At 54.8% G+C, this 18,503-nt stretch overlaps 7 protein-coding genes across 7 annotated transcripts; 4 read left to right on the top strand and 3 right to left on the bottom strand.

Annotated features, from left to right (window-relative positions):
- Window positions 1–379: 379 nt before the first annotated feature.
- Window positions 380–773, top strand: QC762_0003510 (uncharacterized protein; the record flags this gene model as incomplete). Its single annotated transcript, XM_062882786.1, has 2 exons — window positions 380–597; window positions 653–773. The coding sequence occupies exons 1-2, from the start codon at window positions 494–496 to the stop codon at window positions 771–773; spliced, it is 225 nt and encodes a 74-aa protein (XP_062747894.1). The 5' UTR covers window positions 380–493.
- A 317-nt stretch (window positions 774–1,090) lies between these two features.
- On the top strand, window positions 1,091–2,740 carry QC762_105800 (uncharacterized protein; the record flags this gene model as incomplete). The annotated part of the gene is made up of 3 exons (XM_062884970.1): window positions 1,091–1,221; window positions 1,308–1,552; window positions 1,631–2,740. 2 exons carry the CDS (start codon window positions 1,091–1,093, stop codon window positions 1,369–1,371), a joined length of 195 nt encoding a protein of 64 aa, XP_062747895.1. The 3' UTR covers window positions 1,372–1,552; window positions 1,631–2,740.
- QC762_105810 (uncharacterized protein) lies at window positions 2,382–3,501 on the bottom strand (the record flags this gene model as incomplete). The annotated part of the gene is given in 2 exon segments (XM_062884971.1): window positions 2,382–3,107; window positions 3,118–3,501. The coding sequence occupies 2 exon segments, from the start codon at window positions 3,499–3,501 to the stop codon at window positions 2,382–2,384; spliced, it is 1,110 nt and encodes a 369-aa protein (XP_062747896.1).
- Window positions 3,502–3,979: 478 nt separating this feature from the next.
- On the bottom strand, window positions 3,980–6,499 carry QC762_105820 (uncharacterized protein; the record flags this gene model as incomplete). Its single annotated transcript, XM_062884972.1, has 1 exon — window positions 3,980–6,499. The coding sequence occupies one exon, from the start codon at window positions 6,497–6,499 to the stop codon at window positions 3,980–3,982; it is 2,520 nt and encodes an 839-aa protein (XP_062747897.1).
- Window positions 6,500–7,290: 791 nt separating this feature from the next.
- QC762_105830 (uncharacterized protein) lies at window positions 7,291–7,875 on the top strand (the record flags this gene model as incomplete). The annotated part of the gene is made up of 1 exon (XM_062884973.1): window positions 7,291–7,875. One exon carries the CDS (start codon window positions 7,291–7,293, stop codon window positions 7,873–7,875), a length of 585 nt encoding a protein of 194 aa, XP_062747898.1.
- A 268-nt stretch (window positions 7,876–8,143) lies between these two features.
- On the top strand, window positions 8,144–11,793 carry QC762_105840 (uncharacterized protein). Its single transcript, XM_062884974.1, has 3 exons — window positions 8,144–8,683; window positions 8,744–11,052; window positions 11,118–11,793. Exons 1-3 carry the CDS (start codon window positions 8,552–8,554, stop codon window positions 11,365–11,367), a joined length of 2,691 nt encoding a protein of 896 aa, XP_062747899.1. The 5' UTR covers window positions 8,144–8,551; the 3' UTR covers window positions 11,368–11,793.
- A 494-nt stretch (window positions 11,794–12,287) lies between these two features.
- Window positions 12,288–14,280, bottom strand: IDH1 (isocitrate dehydrogenase (NAD(+)) idh1). Its single transcript, XM_062884975.1, has 3 exons — window positions 14,032–14,280; window positions 12,843–13,903; window positions 12,288–12,790 (listed from the first exon to the last, which is right to left on the bottom strand). Exons 1-3 carry the CDS (start codon window positions 14,053–14,055, stop codon window positions 12,703–12,705), a joined length of 1,173 nt encoding a protein of 390 aa, XP_062747900.1. The 5' UTR covers window positions 14,056–14,280; the 3' UTR covers window positions 12,288–12,702.
- Between the last annotated feature and the right edge of the window lie 4,223 nt (window positions 14,281–18,503).

Raw genomic sequence — 18,503 nt, forward strand, 5'->3', positions numbered from 1 at the left:
ACACCTGATTGACTGCTCGAGATGCATGCTGAGATCACCAAGCCAGACACAGACGATTAATGGTCGATGACGGGCGGGAGAGTGCTGCGGAGGAGTGCTTGTCCCTGCAGATAGCTGCAGGTTGCGGACCGGCAGCAGCCACACCACCTGAGCCCCTTTCTCACCGATGCCCGACGGGGGAGATGGTCCTGGTGGTCTTCATTCCAGTGACTTGAGGTAGGAGCCAGGTAGGTAGGTATCATCAAATAATAACCTCGCCTGCACATTCTGACCGACCCGAGATTCAGCGGCATGGCTCGATCGGCACAGTTGGTGAGCTGATTCTGGGTGCCGCACCACGTACATATCAATATGTGTAGGGAATGCCATTGGTGTCGGATGAAAATAGGATTCACCGTCCAACGCCTCTACAACGTCTCCCTGCTGCCGGGCGCAGCTGGGGGTGTTTGATGCAGAACGAGCTGACGAATAAGACGATGGCCTTTCATGAGTCATGAGATTCCAAAGCAGCGCACAGGCACAAGGCAAGAAAGAAGGCGGCCAAAATGGAACCGTTCCGGAAGGGCTTCACCGCTGCTGTAATCCCAGAGGACCCTGGTCAGTCCTTCACATCGACTGCCCCTTTGGACCATATTCATCATCACCTCGACAGTGGATTGGCTGCCGCCGTTGAAATAAATCGAAGCCATTGGCTGGAGCAAAGTGCAAGAAGAGGCACTCCTGCTGCCAGACCGGACAACTGTGTGGGACCTGACAGCTGCGTCGGGCTATGAGAGCACCCACCAGACCAGGGCATCATTGTAAGATTCAACTACTCCTTCCCGTTCCCTCAGGTAGTGCACCTTTCTTCCTCCCTTCTTGTCAGAAGGTTCAGCCATAATAACCCACAAGAATCGGAACTCAAACGTACCATTAAAAACCTCTCAGTCTTCTCTATTCCCAAATTCTCTCCCCGCTACACTCTTTTCCAACCACAAACAAATCAATTACCACTTCAACTGTATCATATCACTCTTCAGAGTATACTACAGGCATCCTTCATCACCTCTCTGGAAGCAGCATCACGGCATATCAAATCATACTTCTCAAAATGCCGTCCTCCAATTTCAGCAGCTCCTCTTCATCCACCGCTGCCGGCGAGAAATCTCGGATTCCTCCCGACTACGAGTGGAAGTACCACAGCGGTCATGAGTCCAGTCGCCTCTGTTCCTGCAAGACTTGGTGTGTCACTCAGTCCCCTTCCGTCATTGATCTCCTTTTCAATGTCGACACGACAGTCGCTAATATCTTTGATTTTGACACGATAGCTCCTGTGGTGCTGCTGTCCCCTACGCCGGCGACCTCTGTGACGACTGCTCCAAGCCACACTAGGACAGACGTGTTCTTTGGTTGATTTTGAGAGGGCCGTCTTGGTGTCGGATAGGTAGACTCTGTGGGAGGCCTGTTATGTTCTGAGATGGGTGTTGGTGTTCTTTCTGTGGACTCTGTGTCCGGATTCAAGCAGCTGGTGCCTCTGATAGGACCGGAGAAGGAGTTGCTTTAACATGTTTTGGTTCGTCACTTTCAGTCCATCATCTCTTCCAGAGGTTGGCCTAATGTGAGCAGGTATGACTGACACTCCTTGACACAGCACCATTCTTCCAAGCAATGTACCTTTCCTCGGTTTCTTTCTCTCTGCTTTCCTCACGCCAGTACTTCATTCCCGACACGCTTCTGGGCCCTGGGACCACGAGGCCGGATCCTATTCTTATATCTCTACAACGAGCAGACGGTAACCCATTATCGCGACCGCTACTCCTATACCAGTCCGGTCCTGTCCTCCCCGGATTTCCAGAGACTTGACATCGGCACCCAAACAACCTGTACTGGGTCTTTGCCAGCTCCTTCTCCTTTCGAGCCCTTTCTGCCTTGCGACACTTTGGGCGGTCATCCTGCGCTCCTCTCCAGAACAGCACCTCCACCGCTCCTCTCCGGAACACCACCTCCACCGCCTTGACAACCATGTCCCAGTCAAGTCGTCATGGGGTGCCACAACGAACTCGTTGCAGTCAACTTCCAGTGCCTGGTTTCGTCGACAGAGGACTGGGTGCGTGTCGCGGGTACCCTCTGGCCTAGGATCTCGTCGGTACTATCCTCGGAACGAGGATCTCAAACCAGCCAGATTGCCCTCATGAAATCACTTTTCTGAAGAAAGGAGATTTATGGGTTGGCAACGAAGGTGTGGGTAAAATTGATGATATCGGTGATGTATGGAAGGAGGACAGAACGGAAAAGGCTGTGGCCCAGGTTGCACCCTTCGAATCATTTTTCTGTATCAATACACATTGTACCATTATATATTGATCCAGTCCGTCTAGACGTGTCTAGTTTGTTGTGAGCGTTTACCAATCCCCACCGCCCCCCGAATAATCAATTCCATTATACGCCAATGCATCTGCACTTCCCTCTCCCTTGTCCTTGACCACGTGCGTGAGAGCAGCATCCATGAGCCTCTGCCTCACCTCCTCGGCCGTATGAGCCCCATAGACCATCATGAAATACGCCGCCAGCCTAGCAACATGCGGAGCAGCCATGTTCGTCCCGCTCATCACCGCACTGGCATGATTATCTCCAAACCCAGCCGACATGACGTCCACCGCGGGAGCAAAGATATCAACCCCCTTCCCATAACTGGAAAACCCAGCTCTGGTACCATTCTGGTCCGTGGCCGCAACAGTAATCGCATCAGGACACAAAGCAGGCGAGAGATGCTCTGTCAAGTTATTATCATTCTTTGCGGAGTTGAAGCGATCTGGGTGATCGGGTGGGACGGTGAAGTTAGGCCCAAAACGGACTTTGGACTTTGTAGAATTGGAGGGGGGCGGGGAGGAGTCCTGGTTGGGCTGGAGGTGGGAGAGGCGGGATTGCCTCCAGTTTTGGGCTGGTTGGACGTGGGTTTTGAGGTTGAAATGGGGGGCTTTGGGGGGTGGCTCATTGGTGTTGCTGTCTCTTTTGGAGTTGGTCGGCGCGAGGAGATTGAAGATGGTATTGGCTTGGGTGGTGACTAGGGCGTTGGGTTCAACGCGCTTGATCTGTTGTTGTTGTTGTTGTTGTTCTTGTTGTTGTTGTTGTTGTCAGTAGAGCTCTTGATGGTTGGAAATGAGCAAGCTGTCTCACAAATTCCAGCTGCTTGAGCTGCTCAACGTGCTCGGGGTCAAGGTGTCCATGGAAGGCTCGAAACCCGGACCCGATGTTGAAGTGCCGGATGACACCGGCGTATTGATTGGCGGCTGTTGAGAATTTTTGCGCCGTGGCGTGAATACCCACGGTATGGGCAAGAAACTGCTCATGAGAGAGATCAGGGCCGTCGTGGAATTGGACCGAGTACTCATTCGCGAGCGACTTTTGGGTATTGGGGTTGGAAGGGGAGTGAGGAGAATGAAATGTCGCCGGGATGGCGTTGACGAAGACACCCGTCAGTAGGATGAGGCTTGAAGTGAGTGACTTCAATGTTGGAGTCATGTTGCCGAGACGTAAACAAATTAGCAGTCGAAGACGAACAAAACAAATCTCGATGTTGATGAGAAATGGGTAGTGATATGTCCCAGAACAGATGCCTAAATACAATGAAGTCGAAGGCAACCGTGGTCGTTACGTGGAAGGGGTTGCATGAGCACGCAGATGATGTTGCCTTCAAGAGCTGGACAAGTATCCCAGCAAACGGAGGTTTGTATTCATCCCACTGGGAACAGTAGCCACGCACTTGTCATGAAACATCATCTTAAGATCTTGAAACAATTGTCATTCTTCATAAAGCATCAATCCAAGGTATCTAAACAACAATAAGCACGTAACCCCATTCTAAACTCCAACTCCTCTGACTGACCGGTCAGGCGTCTACATCCTGAGGCCACCAATCGGTCAGTGGCCATCCGTCATTGTCCAAACCCATTAATCACCGGAATTACTAGAAAATAGCTCCTCGAATGACCCATATTGATTAACTCCTTACAGGCTTTCTCCTTCTCGAGGCCTCAAACTCCACAGCATCGTTACCGAAGGGATGGTTCGGGGAATAACCTCCGCCGTTAGTGTAGTACTGCTCGGGAGCGCCCCGCGGGGTGCGAGTAGTCGAGGTCGGAGAATACGCGCGACCCTCTTCATCCCTCACTTTTCCCGGCCGGGGCGGCGGAGGAGGCGCTGCCTGAGGTGGCCGTGTCGTGTATCCAGTGTCTGGAACATGATCAGTCTCCACAGTCACTTCCGGTCTGATGGGCCCGTAAGTGGTGCTCGGGGCATGAGTGGATGGTGGTGGAGGAGCCTGGGAGGGGGGCTGAGAGTATCTAGTGTTGTCATCGTACCCTCTGCTTGGTTGCGGCTGTGGCGTGAACTCCCCACTGGAGGGCTGTCGCGAGCGTCTTGACCGTTTGCTGGTGCTTCGACGTACTGGCTTGGGAGCCTCATCATCGGACGTCGACTCGCCATCTTCGGGTGCATCCTCGGCGTATGCCCTGAGCTCCTTGCGCATGGCAAGACTGGCACAGATATCCTTGGCCTCTTCGATGGCCTTCTTCTGGACCTTCAATGTCTGTCTCCGATCCCTTGTCTCCTTGTTCTCGGCAGCGATAGCCTCGACAATCTCGTTGCTCAAGCCCAAGACTTCGACCGAGTTGAAGATGCCGTACATGCCCTGGAGCAGATGTCTCTCGACAACCTGGACAATGGTATTGCGGATGAAGGTCTTGGCAGCGAGCTCATAGTAGATGAGCATCTTCTCCAGCACTTCTTCGGCTTCCGTGTACCGGGCACCATTTTGTGAGCTGGCGATGTGCCAGGCTCGCAAGCGCTCCTCGTATTCAGGGTCGTAGGGTTGGACCTCGAGGTTCTGGTCTTGCATGAGGAGATCCAGTTCGCGCTGAGCTTTGGCCATCAGAGCCTTCATTTGGGGGTCGAGGAAATGACGCCGAAGCGGCTCGCGCATGCGCTTCGGCCAAGCATAGTCGATAAGCTCGCCGAGAAACTCGTTGCAAACAACGCCGAGGTTGTCCTTGTGCTCTTGGGCCAGCTTGGGCCAGTTCTCCGAGTAACTCTGGAAGAGCATGTAAACAGCTCGGGGTTTGGCGTCCATTGGGAATTCAGTACCGCGGATCTGTCGGAGCAACATTTCAACCTCGCTAGTCACAAACTCTCGCTTAGCATGGTTAATCGGAGCAGGATCGTCGAGGTCTCCTGATGCGGGGGGCATGGCGAAGTTGAGCTTGCGCCCCTGGGCCCTGATTCTTTGCGAAAAGCGGTCATTTTCTTCGCTAGCACGGGCGCGGAGGTTCTGCGCTGGCGTGCCTCTCGGGTCGGCGGTAACTCTGAAGAAGGTCTTCTTCGGAGGGTTCTTGTAGAAGCCGTATACAGCTGGAATGACAAGTTCCTTGGATGCCGAGAAGAGTTCAACGAGCTCAATCCGCATCTCCTCCGGGGTGTCCTTGCCGATGCCTAGGGATTCGAGTTCGGCGTTGGTGTCGTCAAGTGCCTTTTGGATCTGCTTGCGCAAGATATGGACGTGCTTTCCGATGTGAAGCTGGAGCTGGACGCTGAGCTTCTGCATCAATGCCCTTGTGCCACAGATGTTACGTGGGACTTGGGCCCATTTTCCGCTGTTAAAGAAGGAATCCTCTACCCGACGTCTCTCCTCCGGGGTGGGCCATGGCTGGCCGGCCTCTCGGGGTCCGGGGTTCAGGAGAACATACCAGCCCAAGCGGAAATCGTTTCTCTTGTCCTTGTTCATGACGAGGTCGATGAACTTGTCTTCAAGGCCAATCGACTCGGTAAGGTCGGGCTTGGTCAACACACCAATGGTTCTTGACCCATTGGGATCGAAATGCCGTGCCTTGGTGAGAATAGGGGCTTGAACGTAATCCGAATTTCCGCCGACGACCGCCAGAATGATGGTGCGAGAGCTCTTCATGTAGCGATCGGAAAGGGCCTCGATAGTTCGGATATCTTCGAGCGACTGGTCGTTGTTGGCGTTGCGAACGAGGCCAGGCAAGTCGACGAGGGTCAGAAGGGGCATATCAGGGCCCCTTTTCTCCACCACAAGGATATCTCGAGCAGCAAAACGGCCGGGGATGTTCTTTGGCGCAATCATGTCGACAGCTGACCGCATGAGCTGCTCAAACGGCATGTTGGTGTTAACCATTCCGCCAAACTGCCTCAACCTCTCCTGCTCGGGAAATGGTCTGTTCTTGTCGGGAATGACAGACACTGTGATGCTGGCTTGTGGTGCCCTCCTCAGCCTGATTTCGGTTGCAAATCTGGTGCAGGCGCCGGCATCTCGTGGGAAAGGGGTGCCGGTGATGGCCTCGAGGACGGAGCTCTTGCCGGCGCTCTGGTCGCCGACGACGACGATCTGCGGGAGCTTGACATTGTCAAGTTGGGCAAACTGAAGCTTGTCAATAAGATCGAGGAGAGCGCGTTGGTCTCCGGCCAGCTCCTGGGCGTCCAGGGCGACCTCTAGCCTGGTGACCATGTCGAGCGAGAAGTATATAGGATGCTGGTAGGTGTGCTATACAGTTGGATATAATGATGGAATATATCGGTAAATATAGGGAAAGTTTGGTGATAGATGCGCAAACAACCATGGCTCAGCTGTGAGGCTTGATAGGGGGAAATGGCAGACGGGACAGGAACAGCAAGAGGAGAACACCAGAGATGTATTAAATACCTACGACGCCCTACCTTTGCCCGATGACAATGGCACAAGTTGGGCGGTGCCTGGATTTCCAGTGGAGTGGTTGCGCAAGGCCCGTTGGGGACGGTGACGACTGCAGGCGATGCAACGCGTCACTCGTCACTGGTCCCGGGCAAGGAGTTGGGCTGCGCAGCCTCTCCGGGTGGCGAGCTTGGGCCTGCCAAGACTGCCATTGGCTCTTGAGGCCTCTTGAAGCAGGCAACTGGTTCGAAATAAGCTCTCTAATGCTGTGGGAGCGCCGATGCCTCTGTGGAAGTTGACGAGCTGATGAGCCATGTGTTTCTCGTTGTGTCGTAGTCCTGATATTGGGGAAAGGGATGGCATGTGACGTGGGACAGAAGAAGACAACAGACCCTAACCCTCGGACAAAAAGCTACCTTGGGTGTTTAGTCAGCTGTAAGACTGTGCTTCACCACAACAACAAGGCCAGCAGAGACCCCTGAATCAGATCAACAATCGTCTTTGATATCGACGTCGGCTGCGGACAGTTTCGCTTACTTCCATCTTCTCATAAGGCATCCAGTACTCTATTCGCAGTCGACTCCATAGCCACTCCAAGCTCCGTCAGCATGGCATCCCAGGAGGCCACCAGCCAAGCAACCCCGCAAAAAATCGTTGTTGCCTCGCTGAATCCCGTCAAAACCGGTGCCGTTCTCGAGGGCTTTACGCGTATGTTTCCCGGCGGAGCATACCAAGTGTCTGGAGTTAGTGTCCCCTCAGACGTGCCAGACCAGCCACTTTCAGACCAAGAGACCCTTCAAGGTGCCCTCAACCGCATAAAAAACGCTCGCTCGCTTGAACCCGATGCCGACTTCTGGGTGGGTGTGGAAGGAGGCGTTAACCCCGAGGGCGAGACGTTCCAGTCTTTTGCTTGGATTGCCGTGGAGAGCAAGGAGGGCCGTACCGGCAAGGCGCGCACCGCAACGTACTATGTTGCTCAAGAAACGGCCAATCTGATCGGTGGAGGGATGGAGTTGGGCCACGCAGATGATCTGATTTTTGGGAAGACAAACTCCAAACAGCACAGCGGTTCGGTGGGCATCTTGACGGACGATGTGGTCACCAGAACTTCGTATTATATTCAGGCTGTCATCTTGGCCTTGATACCGTTCAAGAACACCCAGTTGACATTTTCATTGAACAAGAGTGGTTAGAGGTCGGACGGCAGCGCAGCTAGGCGCGTAGAGCTGGATCTCGCTCTTCTGCATCTTGAGCCAGGTGATACGGAGTGGTAGAAACTAACATACGCATTGCAAGAAACATGTTACACTCTCGGCCCCCAAAATGACCTTACAATCGTTGAGCAGAAATATTGTCCAATATCAGTGTTTGCAAGTCCCCTAATGAAGCCTTGTTCAGCAGCAGGCAGGCGATGCATGTGTAAGGAAGGCGCATCTTGCCAGTGGGTCCCATTTGCACGTCACCATGCAGACCGGCCCCACAGTGTCCTGTCGCATGTGGAGCCGTGAAACTGTTGTTGTTGAAGGTACTCGAGGACAGTACAAGGACGAGTCTACATTTGCAGCTTTGAAGGCTTTGCATACTCTGCTGATGACGGCTTTATGTTTAAACTTGCCTGGTATATACTACTTTAAGAGTTGAAGTCTACATTCTATCATCTCCAACCACAAAACCCCTGTTACTTCGACAGTAGTTGTACCCTTGACCCACTCTTTTTGTAATCTACCAACGCCAAGCCTGCGTGACCAGTCGTCGGTTGTGGTCAACAGTCGACAGCTCTGGCTCGCCAGTTCACTCTGAAAAGTTCATCCCACGTCGTCCATCTTCGACGTGCCCGTTCACATTCCCCTCAGCTTCAACTATGCAACCATGAACGGATTCGAAGACGATAAGAAGCCAAAGTGCGATGGCGACGAGTATGTCAAGCCTGGGCCCAAGGACCTCCAGGTTCAGCTCGTCATTTCCCTATCGCTAGGGGTTTCTGCCTTTCTAGCCTTCTGTGTACGTACGCTTCTCATTTTTCTAGTCCCAGTGAGCCTCTAACTAATAGCTCCTTGACAGATATTACGACGACGATGGAAATCCCTATACGCCGCGCGCAAACGACATGCCGAGATCGAGCTCCCACACTTGCCCGACACTTTGTTTGGTTGGATGCCCGCCCTTTATAGGATTACCGAACACCAGGTTCTGGCTTGCGCCGGACTGGACGCATATGTATTCCTGACATTCTTCAAGATGTCGTTGCAGCTCTTCGCTGTCATGTTCCTCTGTGCCGCCGTTGTTCTCGAGCCCATCAATCGCCACTTTGATCCCGGACACAAACGCAACGACACCAACGCCTCCGAATTTTCCCTGCTCCGCGAGTATGCGCCGTATAGCGACTATCAAAAAGACAACCTCCTCGGAAACGCTGGCGAAAACTCTGGCGACGACCATGGGGGCGATGACGAGAGCTTCAACAAGAACATGAGCTACTTGTGGTCTTACCTGGTGTTTACCTATGTATTTACTGGACTTACCCTGTTTATGCTGAACCGGTACACTCTGAAGGTCATTGGCATACGCCAGAACTACCTGGGCACACAATCTACAATCACCGACCGAACGTTCCGATTGTCTGGTATTCCTGAGAACCTGCGCACCGAGAATGCGATCAAAACTTTGGTAGAAAAGCTGGAGATTGGAAAGGTGGAAAGCGTCACTTTGTGCCGCAACTGGAAGGAGATCGACGAACTGATGGAGCGAAGAACCGCAATACTCGCCAAATTGGAAGAGACCTGGAGTGTTTACATCAGCCAAAAGCCAAAATTACCAGTTGGAACGCAGGCGAATGGCGATGGGACAGCTTCGGGGGCACCAGAAGTACGGTCTGATGAAGAAGCCGGCGAAAGTGAACGACTGCTGCGAGGAGGGCATGATATGCAGATTGACCGGCCCCGTCCTCAGGCAAGGCTCTGGTACGGCTTTCTTCGTATGCAAAGTCGCAAGATTGACGGTCTCGACTATTATACCGAACGCCTCCGGTTGCTCGATGAAAAGATTATCGCTGCTCGGAAGAAGACCTATGAACCGGCCAACATCGCATTCGTGACCATGGACTCTATTGCAGCCTGTCAGATGGCGATCCAGGCCCTCATCGACCCTGGGCCGGGCCAGTTGCTAACCAAGCCTGCCCCAGCCCCATCCGATGTGGTATGGAGGAATACATACAAGCCTTGGTGGAGGCGGCGCTTCCAGTCGTGGACTGTCACCATCTTTATCTCGATTCTTTCCATCATCTGGGTCGGTCCCGTCGCTGCCCTAGCATCTACCACCATCTGCACCATCAAGGCCATTATGCCCTCTCTAGCCGAGACCCTCAAGGACCACGAAATCATCCGCTCGCTTATTCAGACCGGCATCCCGACTCTCGTTGTATCTTTGCTCAACGTCGCCGTGCCCTACCTCTACGACTTCTTGTCCGAACACCAAGGCATGATCTCGCGGGGCGATGTGGCCCTCTCCGTGATCAGCAAGAACTTCTTCTTTACCTTCTTCAACATTTTCCTCATCTTCACCGTCTTCGGTGCCGCTGTGGCAGGTATCCAGGAGACGTTTCGAAAGAGCCTGACAGACAGCACCTACATCGCCTACACCATTGCCACAAAGATTGAGGAATTGACCAGCTTCTACAGCTGCTTCATCATGCTCCAGGGTCTGGGGTTGTTCCCCTTCCGACTGCTCCAGTTTGGCAGCATAAGCTTGTACCCGATCAACCGCATGGGCGCAAAGACGCCAAGGGACTTTTCCCAGATCATGCAGCCGCCCATGTTCTACTATGGCTTTTACCTGCCCACGGCGCTGTTGGTGTTCATCTTGTGTCTGGTCTACAGTGTGTTGCCAGACGGGTACCAGGTCTTGGGGTTGGGCGTGGTGTACTTTGTGTTTGGGTATTTCACCTACAAGTATCAGCTGCTGTATGCCATGGATCAACCGCAGCACGCGACGGGGGGTGCGTGGAGGATGATTTGCTATCGGGTCATTCTGGGGCTGGTGGTGTTCCAGGTGACCATGTCGGGGTACTTGGCGCTGAAGTCGGCGTTTACGGTGGCGGTGCTGGTGACCCCGCTGGTGATTGGGACGGTGTGGTATAGTTGGAACTTCAAGTGGCAGTTTGAGCCGCTGACGAAGTTTATTTCTTTGGTTAGTATCAAGAGGGGAGAGGACCAGGAAGAAGGGGTGAATGAGGTGGCGATTTTGGATGATGAGAGGGAGGGGGGGTATGAGGAGGATGTGGATCAGAGGTCGTTGAGGCGGAGGGGGAGCACGACGGTTGATGAGGCGAGGGAGAAGGGGTTGCGGTTTGTGAATCCTAGTTTGGTGGTTCCGTAGGTTTTGTCTTTTTTTCCCCTACTGTTGTCGAAAAGCGATCAAGCTAACAATGTACGTCTAGTCTGGAGCAACCATGGATCTACCAAGACCCACCACCGCCATTCACAGAAGAGAACGATAGTCTCGAGTTCGCCATTGGTGGTAGCGAAGGGGAGTACTCTTACGGCGCGGGGCCATCAATACGGAGCCGAAGAGACGAGACGCGGGTCGAGGGAATCGCAACTAGACCTCCGGGGCCCGGGAGCGGGGCTGCTAGTAGTAACTCTTCTAGCTCGATAAGCTTGGGGGATACACATATTTGGAGGCAGTGAGGGGTCAGTTTGTTTGTACGAGGTGGAAGGAGTGGTTCGTTCATTGCGTGGCGCTTGGTGCTTCACACATGGTATTGGCTTTTTTCGATACACAGTAGAGCGAAGCAAAGCATACTGGATGGGGGGATGGCTAATGGTCCTGGCGTGTTACATACACGCCTACATGATGGAGGAAACGAAGTACATGACGGGAGGCAGGAATGGATGGGCGTTTTTGATGGGAATACCAGGGTACGCGTACATAACAGAGTTGGGTGGTTTATGATGAGAGAGAGATTGTAATGATGGGGGAAAAGTGCAGTATTGCTTCCACTTTTCTTTCTTGCGTTTGTTTGCCTCAAATGTTTACTCCTACGAGGCCGTTTTGTATTCTTGTGTAAAGTAATTCATTGTTTGGTGTTTTATTCACAATATTTTTGACGGTGTTGCGATGGAATTTTCCCCAACCGGAACATGAGATCGGGACAAGCTATATTTGCTATATTTATGAAAGTAACCTATTCTCATGATGGTGGTGGTATTTGAGATGGTGATGCCTTCATCGTCCTGGTAAACAAACCAACCCCTCCTTTGCTGCACGCCTTTGCCTTCCAAGAAACCCTTGGCACTTCTAGCGCTTCAAGCATCAAAACCCCCACTGTCAACACCCCTGTCCTTTCATGCCACTTCGCGTCTTTCGTTCGCATCAAAAAAGAACCCCAACCCCTGCCCCACTTCTCGCCGATAAATCCGCCGCTTGTCCGCGCGCTCGCTCGGCGCTTCGGAGGGTCACGCCGAAAGGGGTAGGTAAGCTGCTCGAGGGGGGCAATTGGCATGTCGATAGGGTAGGATTTTGGATGTTAATTTTTTTTTGTCTGGGGTTGGGCCAAGTTGAGGATTTTCAGGTCTGGCTTGAAGGTCACAGCTCATGTTCGGGGATATTCAAGAATATGTTTAGGATTTTTTTGGTCCATTTCGTTATATCATTAACATAGGCCACCGCCACCCTTCTAAGCTTTCCTCTCAGCTCTCCAAGTGTGGTAGCCAGAAATAAAGGAAACATGAGTCTCTGTGTGTGCCGCATGGCCGACCAGTTCTAGCTCCCCCTGTCTCACTCCAGCGTCTCTACAACGGATTCTCTCTCCGCCCCATGCCAGTCTCACTCGTTTGATCCCCGTCTAAAAGTCGTCGCTGTAAAACGCCCTTCTTCCTCCGTTCCTGGTATCACTCCTTGAAAAAGTCAAGGATCCCCGTATATAGGTCGATATTAACGAATTACCGATGAAGAGCAACGCAATCGGATCATGTACATGGTAGGGGCGCGTGAATTAGCATTGCGTGTGTGGTTGGGTATCTTTACAACGAGTTCTCCATGGAGGTGAGGATGGCGCGGGTGAATTCGTGGGTGGTGGCATTACCGCCCATGTCGGGGGTGCGGATCTTGCTGTAGTGGTATTAGCAAACTGTGCATAGCAACAGACCTCGTCATAACTTACCCCTCGGCAATCACGCTGTAGACGGCGTTGGAGATGCGGTTGGCATGGTCATCAAGGCCGAGGTGGCGGAGAAGCATGGTACCGCTGAGAAGAAGAGCGGTAGGGTTGGCCTGGTCCTTGCCCTTGATGTCAAGGCCAACGTGCCTGCAACCGGGCTCGAAGACGGCGACATCACGACCCATGTTGCAGCCGGGAACGACACCAGGACCACCAACGAGAGCGGCAGCAATGTTGGACAGGATACCACCATAAAGGTTGGGCATGACCATGACGTCGAACTGCTGGGGCTTGCTGACGCACTGCATGGAGGCGTTGTCGACAATCATGTCGTTGCACTCAAGCATGGGGTACTGCTTGGAGAGAGCTTGGAATGTGTTGCGGAAGAGACCATCGGCAAGCTTCATGATGTTGGCCTTGTGTATGCAGGTAACCTTCTTGCGGTGGTTGGCAAGGGCGAAGCTGAAAGCGAACTTGGCGATGCGCTCAGACTTGGCGCGGGTGATAATCTTGAGGGACTCGACGACACCGGGCACGCTCTGGTGCTCGAGACCGCTGTACTCGCCCTCGGTATTCTCACGGATGATGGCGAGGTCAATGCCGTCGTGGCGGGTCTTGAGGCCGGGGATGTTCTTGATCAGGGAGATGGAGGCATAGATATCGAGCTCCTGGCGCATGGCGACGTTGAAAGACTGGTGGCCGGAGCGGCTGATGGGGGTGTGGAGGATACCCTTCAGACCGAGCTTGTTGCGCTTGAGGGAGGCAACGGCATCGGCGAAAGCCTCCTCGGTGCGGCCGGTTGGGGTCGCATCTGAGAGACCGGAGACCTCGATCTGCTCCCAGGTAACTGGCACATTGTCGGCCTTGAAGATGGTCTTGACGCTCTCGGCGACCTCGGCACCGATACCATCACCAGGGATGAGTGTGACGGTGTACTTGCCACCGTACTTGGTGGGCTTGAAGATATCGGCCTGAAGGGACTGGGCGGGGGTGTCCTGGACACTGGCGAAGCCGCGCGCAATGTTGAGGCGCTGGCTGGGCTGAGCGGCAACCCTGAGAAGGCGCTATTCGCAGAGAGAAAGGCAGTCAGTATGAGGATGGTTGGTGGTGGGGAAGCTGGCTAATCGCAACGACTTGCAGGGGTTCCAGGAGGAGAGGTGTTGGTGACGACAAGACTCAGGACTAGACTCACCTGCGCAGAGTTCCTGGAAAGCATGTTGAGAATATGGATAGGACGGGAAGAGGGTATCGTGAGGCTGGCCGGCGACAAAAAAAGAGCGAGCGGTAGGAAATGCGGAAAGGTTCTGACGGGAGGAGGAGAGCAAAAGAGCAAATGCCGCAAAGCAAAAGGAAGCACCTGCCTGCCTTGTTGGTCGAGCTGTTTTTTAGGTCTCCATCTTCCCGGTCGGGTGGGTCTCGGCGCTGTTCAGCAACAGCGCGCTAAGGCGAAGAAGTTTTAGTGCAGCAAGGCGGGCGGGGCACGGATTCCATTCTGTGACGTCTGCAACGTCGGCGCCACGGAAAGCTGCGGGTTTGGAACCATCTGCCAAGACCCCAAGAGCCCAGCGAGAGGGCCTTGCAGCAAACGATTGATCATGGCGGTTGATAACACAACGGCCGATATCATGATGAGATCTCTATCTTTATTCATTGCCTATCCATACCTATCTCACTACCTAGGTAATATCTATTGTAGTCACCAAACAGCTCCATGTCTCCGCCCATCTCAACCTAACTCACATGTCACGTTTCCGAAAACAGAACACCAACTAACAGCTGTCCAATTGGCCAATGAAAGGAAAACGATTGCGGTGGCGGCAGGCATTCCTCTGCTGTGGCAGCAATCCATGCGAGGGTGACAGTCCGGACGAACTACAGCAGTCCTCGGTAGTATATCTTCGGTCTCTTTACAATATCTTAAGTAATTCCAAAGCTAGCCTTGCGGGGAATAACCCAGCCCACGGAAAAAGAACCATCAAGCTTCTGGCAAGGCCACAACCTTTCCCTGAAAAATATTTTTCTAGGAAGAATCGACCAATCAGGAGCTGGTTACTCCTTCCAGGGCCTTGGAAGCCCTCTTGTCTGAATACCCTCATCACCTCACCCCCCCCTACACAAGCCGCATCCCCACCTACCACGACAACGATGGCCTCGACGGCCCCAGGAGGCTACCGCCTCTCGAACAACTCGAAGCACGAGATCTACCTAGGCTTCTCCGAAGCCTGGAAAGCAGTGCTTTTCGACAACAACGTCCCGGCTGAACAAGCCACGCTCGAGCAGCGGCGACTCGCGGAAGAACTAGTCGCTAAAACCCACGCGAAAATGACGGCACCAGGCGCCCAGACCCCCAACTGCCTGTGGAACTGCGAGGGCTGCCTGGCCTGCGCAGGCTCCTGCTACGACGACCCGTGTCGAAATGAGCAATGCCCCTCACACGCGGACCGCAGGGAAGACAGCCTCTTCGCCGACGAAGCCGCCCTCAGAAGGGACGAAGAGATGGGAGACTCCCTCCCAACGACCAGACCGACCACTCCCACCCCGACCGGAAGGACCGCAGGGACACTACCTCCTCACCCACTGCCGTCGCGCCCACGCAAGACAACGGCCCCCCCGACAACCCAGACAGAAGCTGTCCCCCTCGGACTAGATAGGCCCAGCGCACGAGGCCTCGAGGACAGCCGGCATGCCGGAAGACCCCCTCTAGACCCAGAAGTAGAGGCCCTCTTCAGGGACATGGACCACGACAGAACACAAGCCCTCCAAAGGCAAGAGGTGCTCAGGAACATGGCACAGAGCCTAAACGGCGCCCTGGCAGCCGAACTGGCCGGCCCGCAGGCAGAATGGGCGTCCTTTTGCAAGGAGAAAGTCCTTTGGCTCTTTAGGATACTTAAGGACATCGACGGCACTACAGGAGCCCCCGGCTCAGCGAGGAGCGCCTGGTCGACCAGCTTCGACTCTAAGAACTCCTCGACAAGCACGACCAGGAGCACCAGCCCGACGACAGAGGCCCGGGGCCCCTCAAAGACCCCCAAACTCGCCGAGACCCCGACGGGCAGCAATGCAACCAGCGTCACGTGGGCCCAGGTGGCGACGAGCGGGGCCAGCAGCAGCCAAGCCGCCAGCAGCGCGCGGACAAGTGTCGCCAGCCTGACTGCCCACGCCCCCGATCCAACAGCGGGCTGGAAAACAGTGGGCCGCAACAACAAGGCCAACCGAGAAGACGACCGCCTCTTCGTAAGGCTCCCCGACGGCCACCCGTGGAGACAGGCATCAGCGGAGGGCTTCAGAGTCGCACTCTGCCGACAGCTCGGGGCCCCACTCAGCCTCATCCGCTCGGCCAAACAAGTCGACACTGGCTTCGCGATCGTCCCAGCCGACAAGAAGGCGCGGACGCAACTACTCGCCCTAGCGCCAGCCCTAACCACACACGGCGCGAAGCTTGACGAATCGGCCACCTGGCATACCTACGTAGTCCCCAGGGTACCGAAGACGGTCAACGGCCCTGACGGCAGCATCTACACCAACGACCTCATGGAAGACGAGATCCTCCGGGCCACTAAGGCCAAACCGGTCTCGGCGAAGAAGTCGAAACACGCCCTACCCGACGACACTCACGCCGACTGGGTCGTATCCTTCATCAAACCCGTCCCTGACCACTTCAGACTCTTTGGCAGCCCGCCGGCCAGAAAGATCACCAGAAGTGCAAAAGCCAACCAGTGCTATAGATGCCAAGGTTACCACGACCCACGCATCTGCGATAGACAAGCCAGATGCAATAACTGCGGAACTGATCACCCACCAGGGCCCTGCGCCAGGCCACCGAGATGCGCCAACTGCCACGGACCACACAAGGCAGACTTTGGAGCGTGCCCGGCCAGACCAAGGACGGAGGGGGGCGTCCTCAAGAAACCAACCAACAGACAGCTCAAGGCCATACGCAAGGTAGGCGAGGCCCTGTACGCGGCGGCACACCCAGCGGAAGGAAGGAACACCGACCCCCAACCCGCAACGACCAACCCCCCGGCCACAGAACCATGCCTGTGAGACCCAGCGAGCCCAGGAGAGCGGCCAAAACGGACGAAAGTCCGGGCTCTCCTTCCTACAGGCCAACGTAGCCAGAAGACCAGGGGCACACGACGCCCTCCTCAATATGGCGTGGGAAAGGACTGCCGACGTCATATTGGTACAGGAACCATGGGCACGAACCCAGGACGGCAGAAGAATGACCAAAACCCACAGAGGATACCAGCACTACACGCCAACAGAAGACTGGAATGCAGGACCCCCAGGGCGATGGTATATCAAAAAAGACACACAAGGGGACCCAACAGAGCCTGGGACACGCGGGACACCGCGACGCCTGCGCGGTAGAAGCCCAAGGGATAGTCTGGGTCAGCCTATACAGGGACAGACTTGGCGACGACGAGGTGCTCGACCTGGTCGAAAGCTGGCACCCCGGCAGACCAGCGATCATAGGAGGCGACTTCAACGCCTACCACCCTACCTGGCAACCGGGAAAGGAGTGCCCGGCGGGGAGACGAATAGCTGGATGGCTGGAAGACCGCCTCACCCTGGCATCGCTGCAGGGACCCACCAACATACACGGAAACACCATCGATCTGGTCCTCTCAACGAGCACAGAGGTAAAAGCCTGGGTGGACGAGGACACCTACACCGGATCGGACCACTACACCCTGGCGGGGACGGTACCACCAGCAAGCCCACAGGCAACCAAGAAAGGTAGACCCTACGTCCCAGCCAAAGAGGAGGATAGGGCGCTCTTCCGCTCCCTGACTAGATGGGGCATGACACAAGTACCGACGGTAGCACACACAACCAAGGACCTCGACCACTGGGCTCGCTCCCTACAGAACGCCCTCGTAGGCGCGATCAAGGGAGCGGGACGCCTGAGAAGACAAGCAGGAGGCACCACACAATGGTGGAACGAGGAGTGCAAGGAAGCACGCGTGGCGCTACAGCAGAGCCGCAACGACCCCACACAAGGGGAGGAAGACCGGAAGCAAATACGCAAGACGTTCGAGACAACGGTCAAAAGGCAAAAGAGAGTACTGGCAACAGAAGCTCGAGCAAGCGTCCTCGAACAAGGACATCTACGCAGTGGCGGCATGGCACAAGGCAACCGACACCTTCGCCCCCGCCGCTGGTCCACAGGAATAGGACCTTTACGGAACCGGGGAAAAGCTAGAACTACTTAGGAAAGAGGTGGTTGAAAGATTCGGAGAAGACGGGGACACCACAGAGCCTTGGGTTCTCGCCCAACCCACCGACACTATACAATGGGACAACACGATCTCCCGGAGGAGGCAAGGAGATGCACAATCGGGACCACAAGCACAGCTCCCGGCACAGACGACGTCACGGTAGACCTACTACGCGAGGTGTGGCGGGAGATAGGCGACAACATCACGGCCCTCTTCAGACAGTGCCTCCTCTTAGGGCACCACCCGCTCCCGTTTAAAGAAGCGGAAACGGTAATGCTCAGGAAACCGGGCAAAGACAACTATACCACGGTCAGAGCGTGGCGCCCGATCGCCCTCCTATCGTGTATAGGGAAGGGTCTTGAAAGACTGATAGCCAGAAGGATAGGCTTCACCGCAGTCAACCAAGAAGTGCTCGGCCCCACCCACATAGGGTCCCTCCCGA

The sequence above is a fragment of the Podospora pseudocomata genome (genome assembly GCF_035222375.1).
Source record: "Podospora pseudocomata strain CBS 415.72m chromosome 1 map unlocalized CBS415.72m_1, whole genome shotgun sequence".
In the NCBI taxonomy this organism is placed as follows: Eukaryota; Fungi; Ascomycota; class Sordariomycetes; order Sordariales; family Podosporaceae; genus Podospora; species Podospora pseudocomata.

Coding starts and splice junctions, on each gene's coding strand:
- IDH1 (XM_062884975.1), bottom strand. CDS start 14,055: ATGCTTTCCAGGAACTCTGCGCAG. Junction 13,904..14,031: donor TTTCCAGGAACTCTGCGCAG/GTGAGTCTAGTC, acceptor CTCTGCGAATAG/CGCCTTCTCAGGGTTGCCGC. Junction 12,791..12,842: donor TACAGCGTGATTGCCGAGGG/GTAAGTTATGAC, acceptor ATACCACTACAG/CAAGATCCGCACCCCCGACA.
- QC762_105840 (XM_062884974.1), top strand. CDS start 8,552: ATGAACGGATTCGAAGACGATAAGAAGCCAAAGTGCGATGGCGACGAG. Junction 8,684..8,743: donor CTGCCTTTCTAGCCTTCTGT/GTACGTACGCTT, acceptor GCTCCTTGACAG/ATATTACGACGACGATGGAA. Junction 11,053..11,117: donor AATCCTAGTTTGGTGGTTCC/GTAGGTTTTGTC, acceptor ATGTACGTCTAG/TCTGGAGCAACCATGGATCT.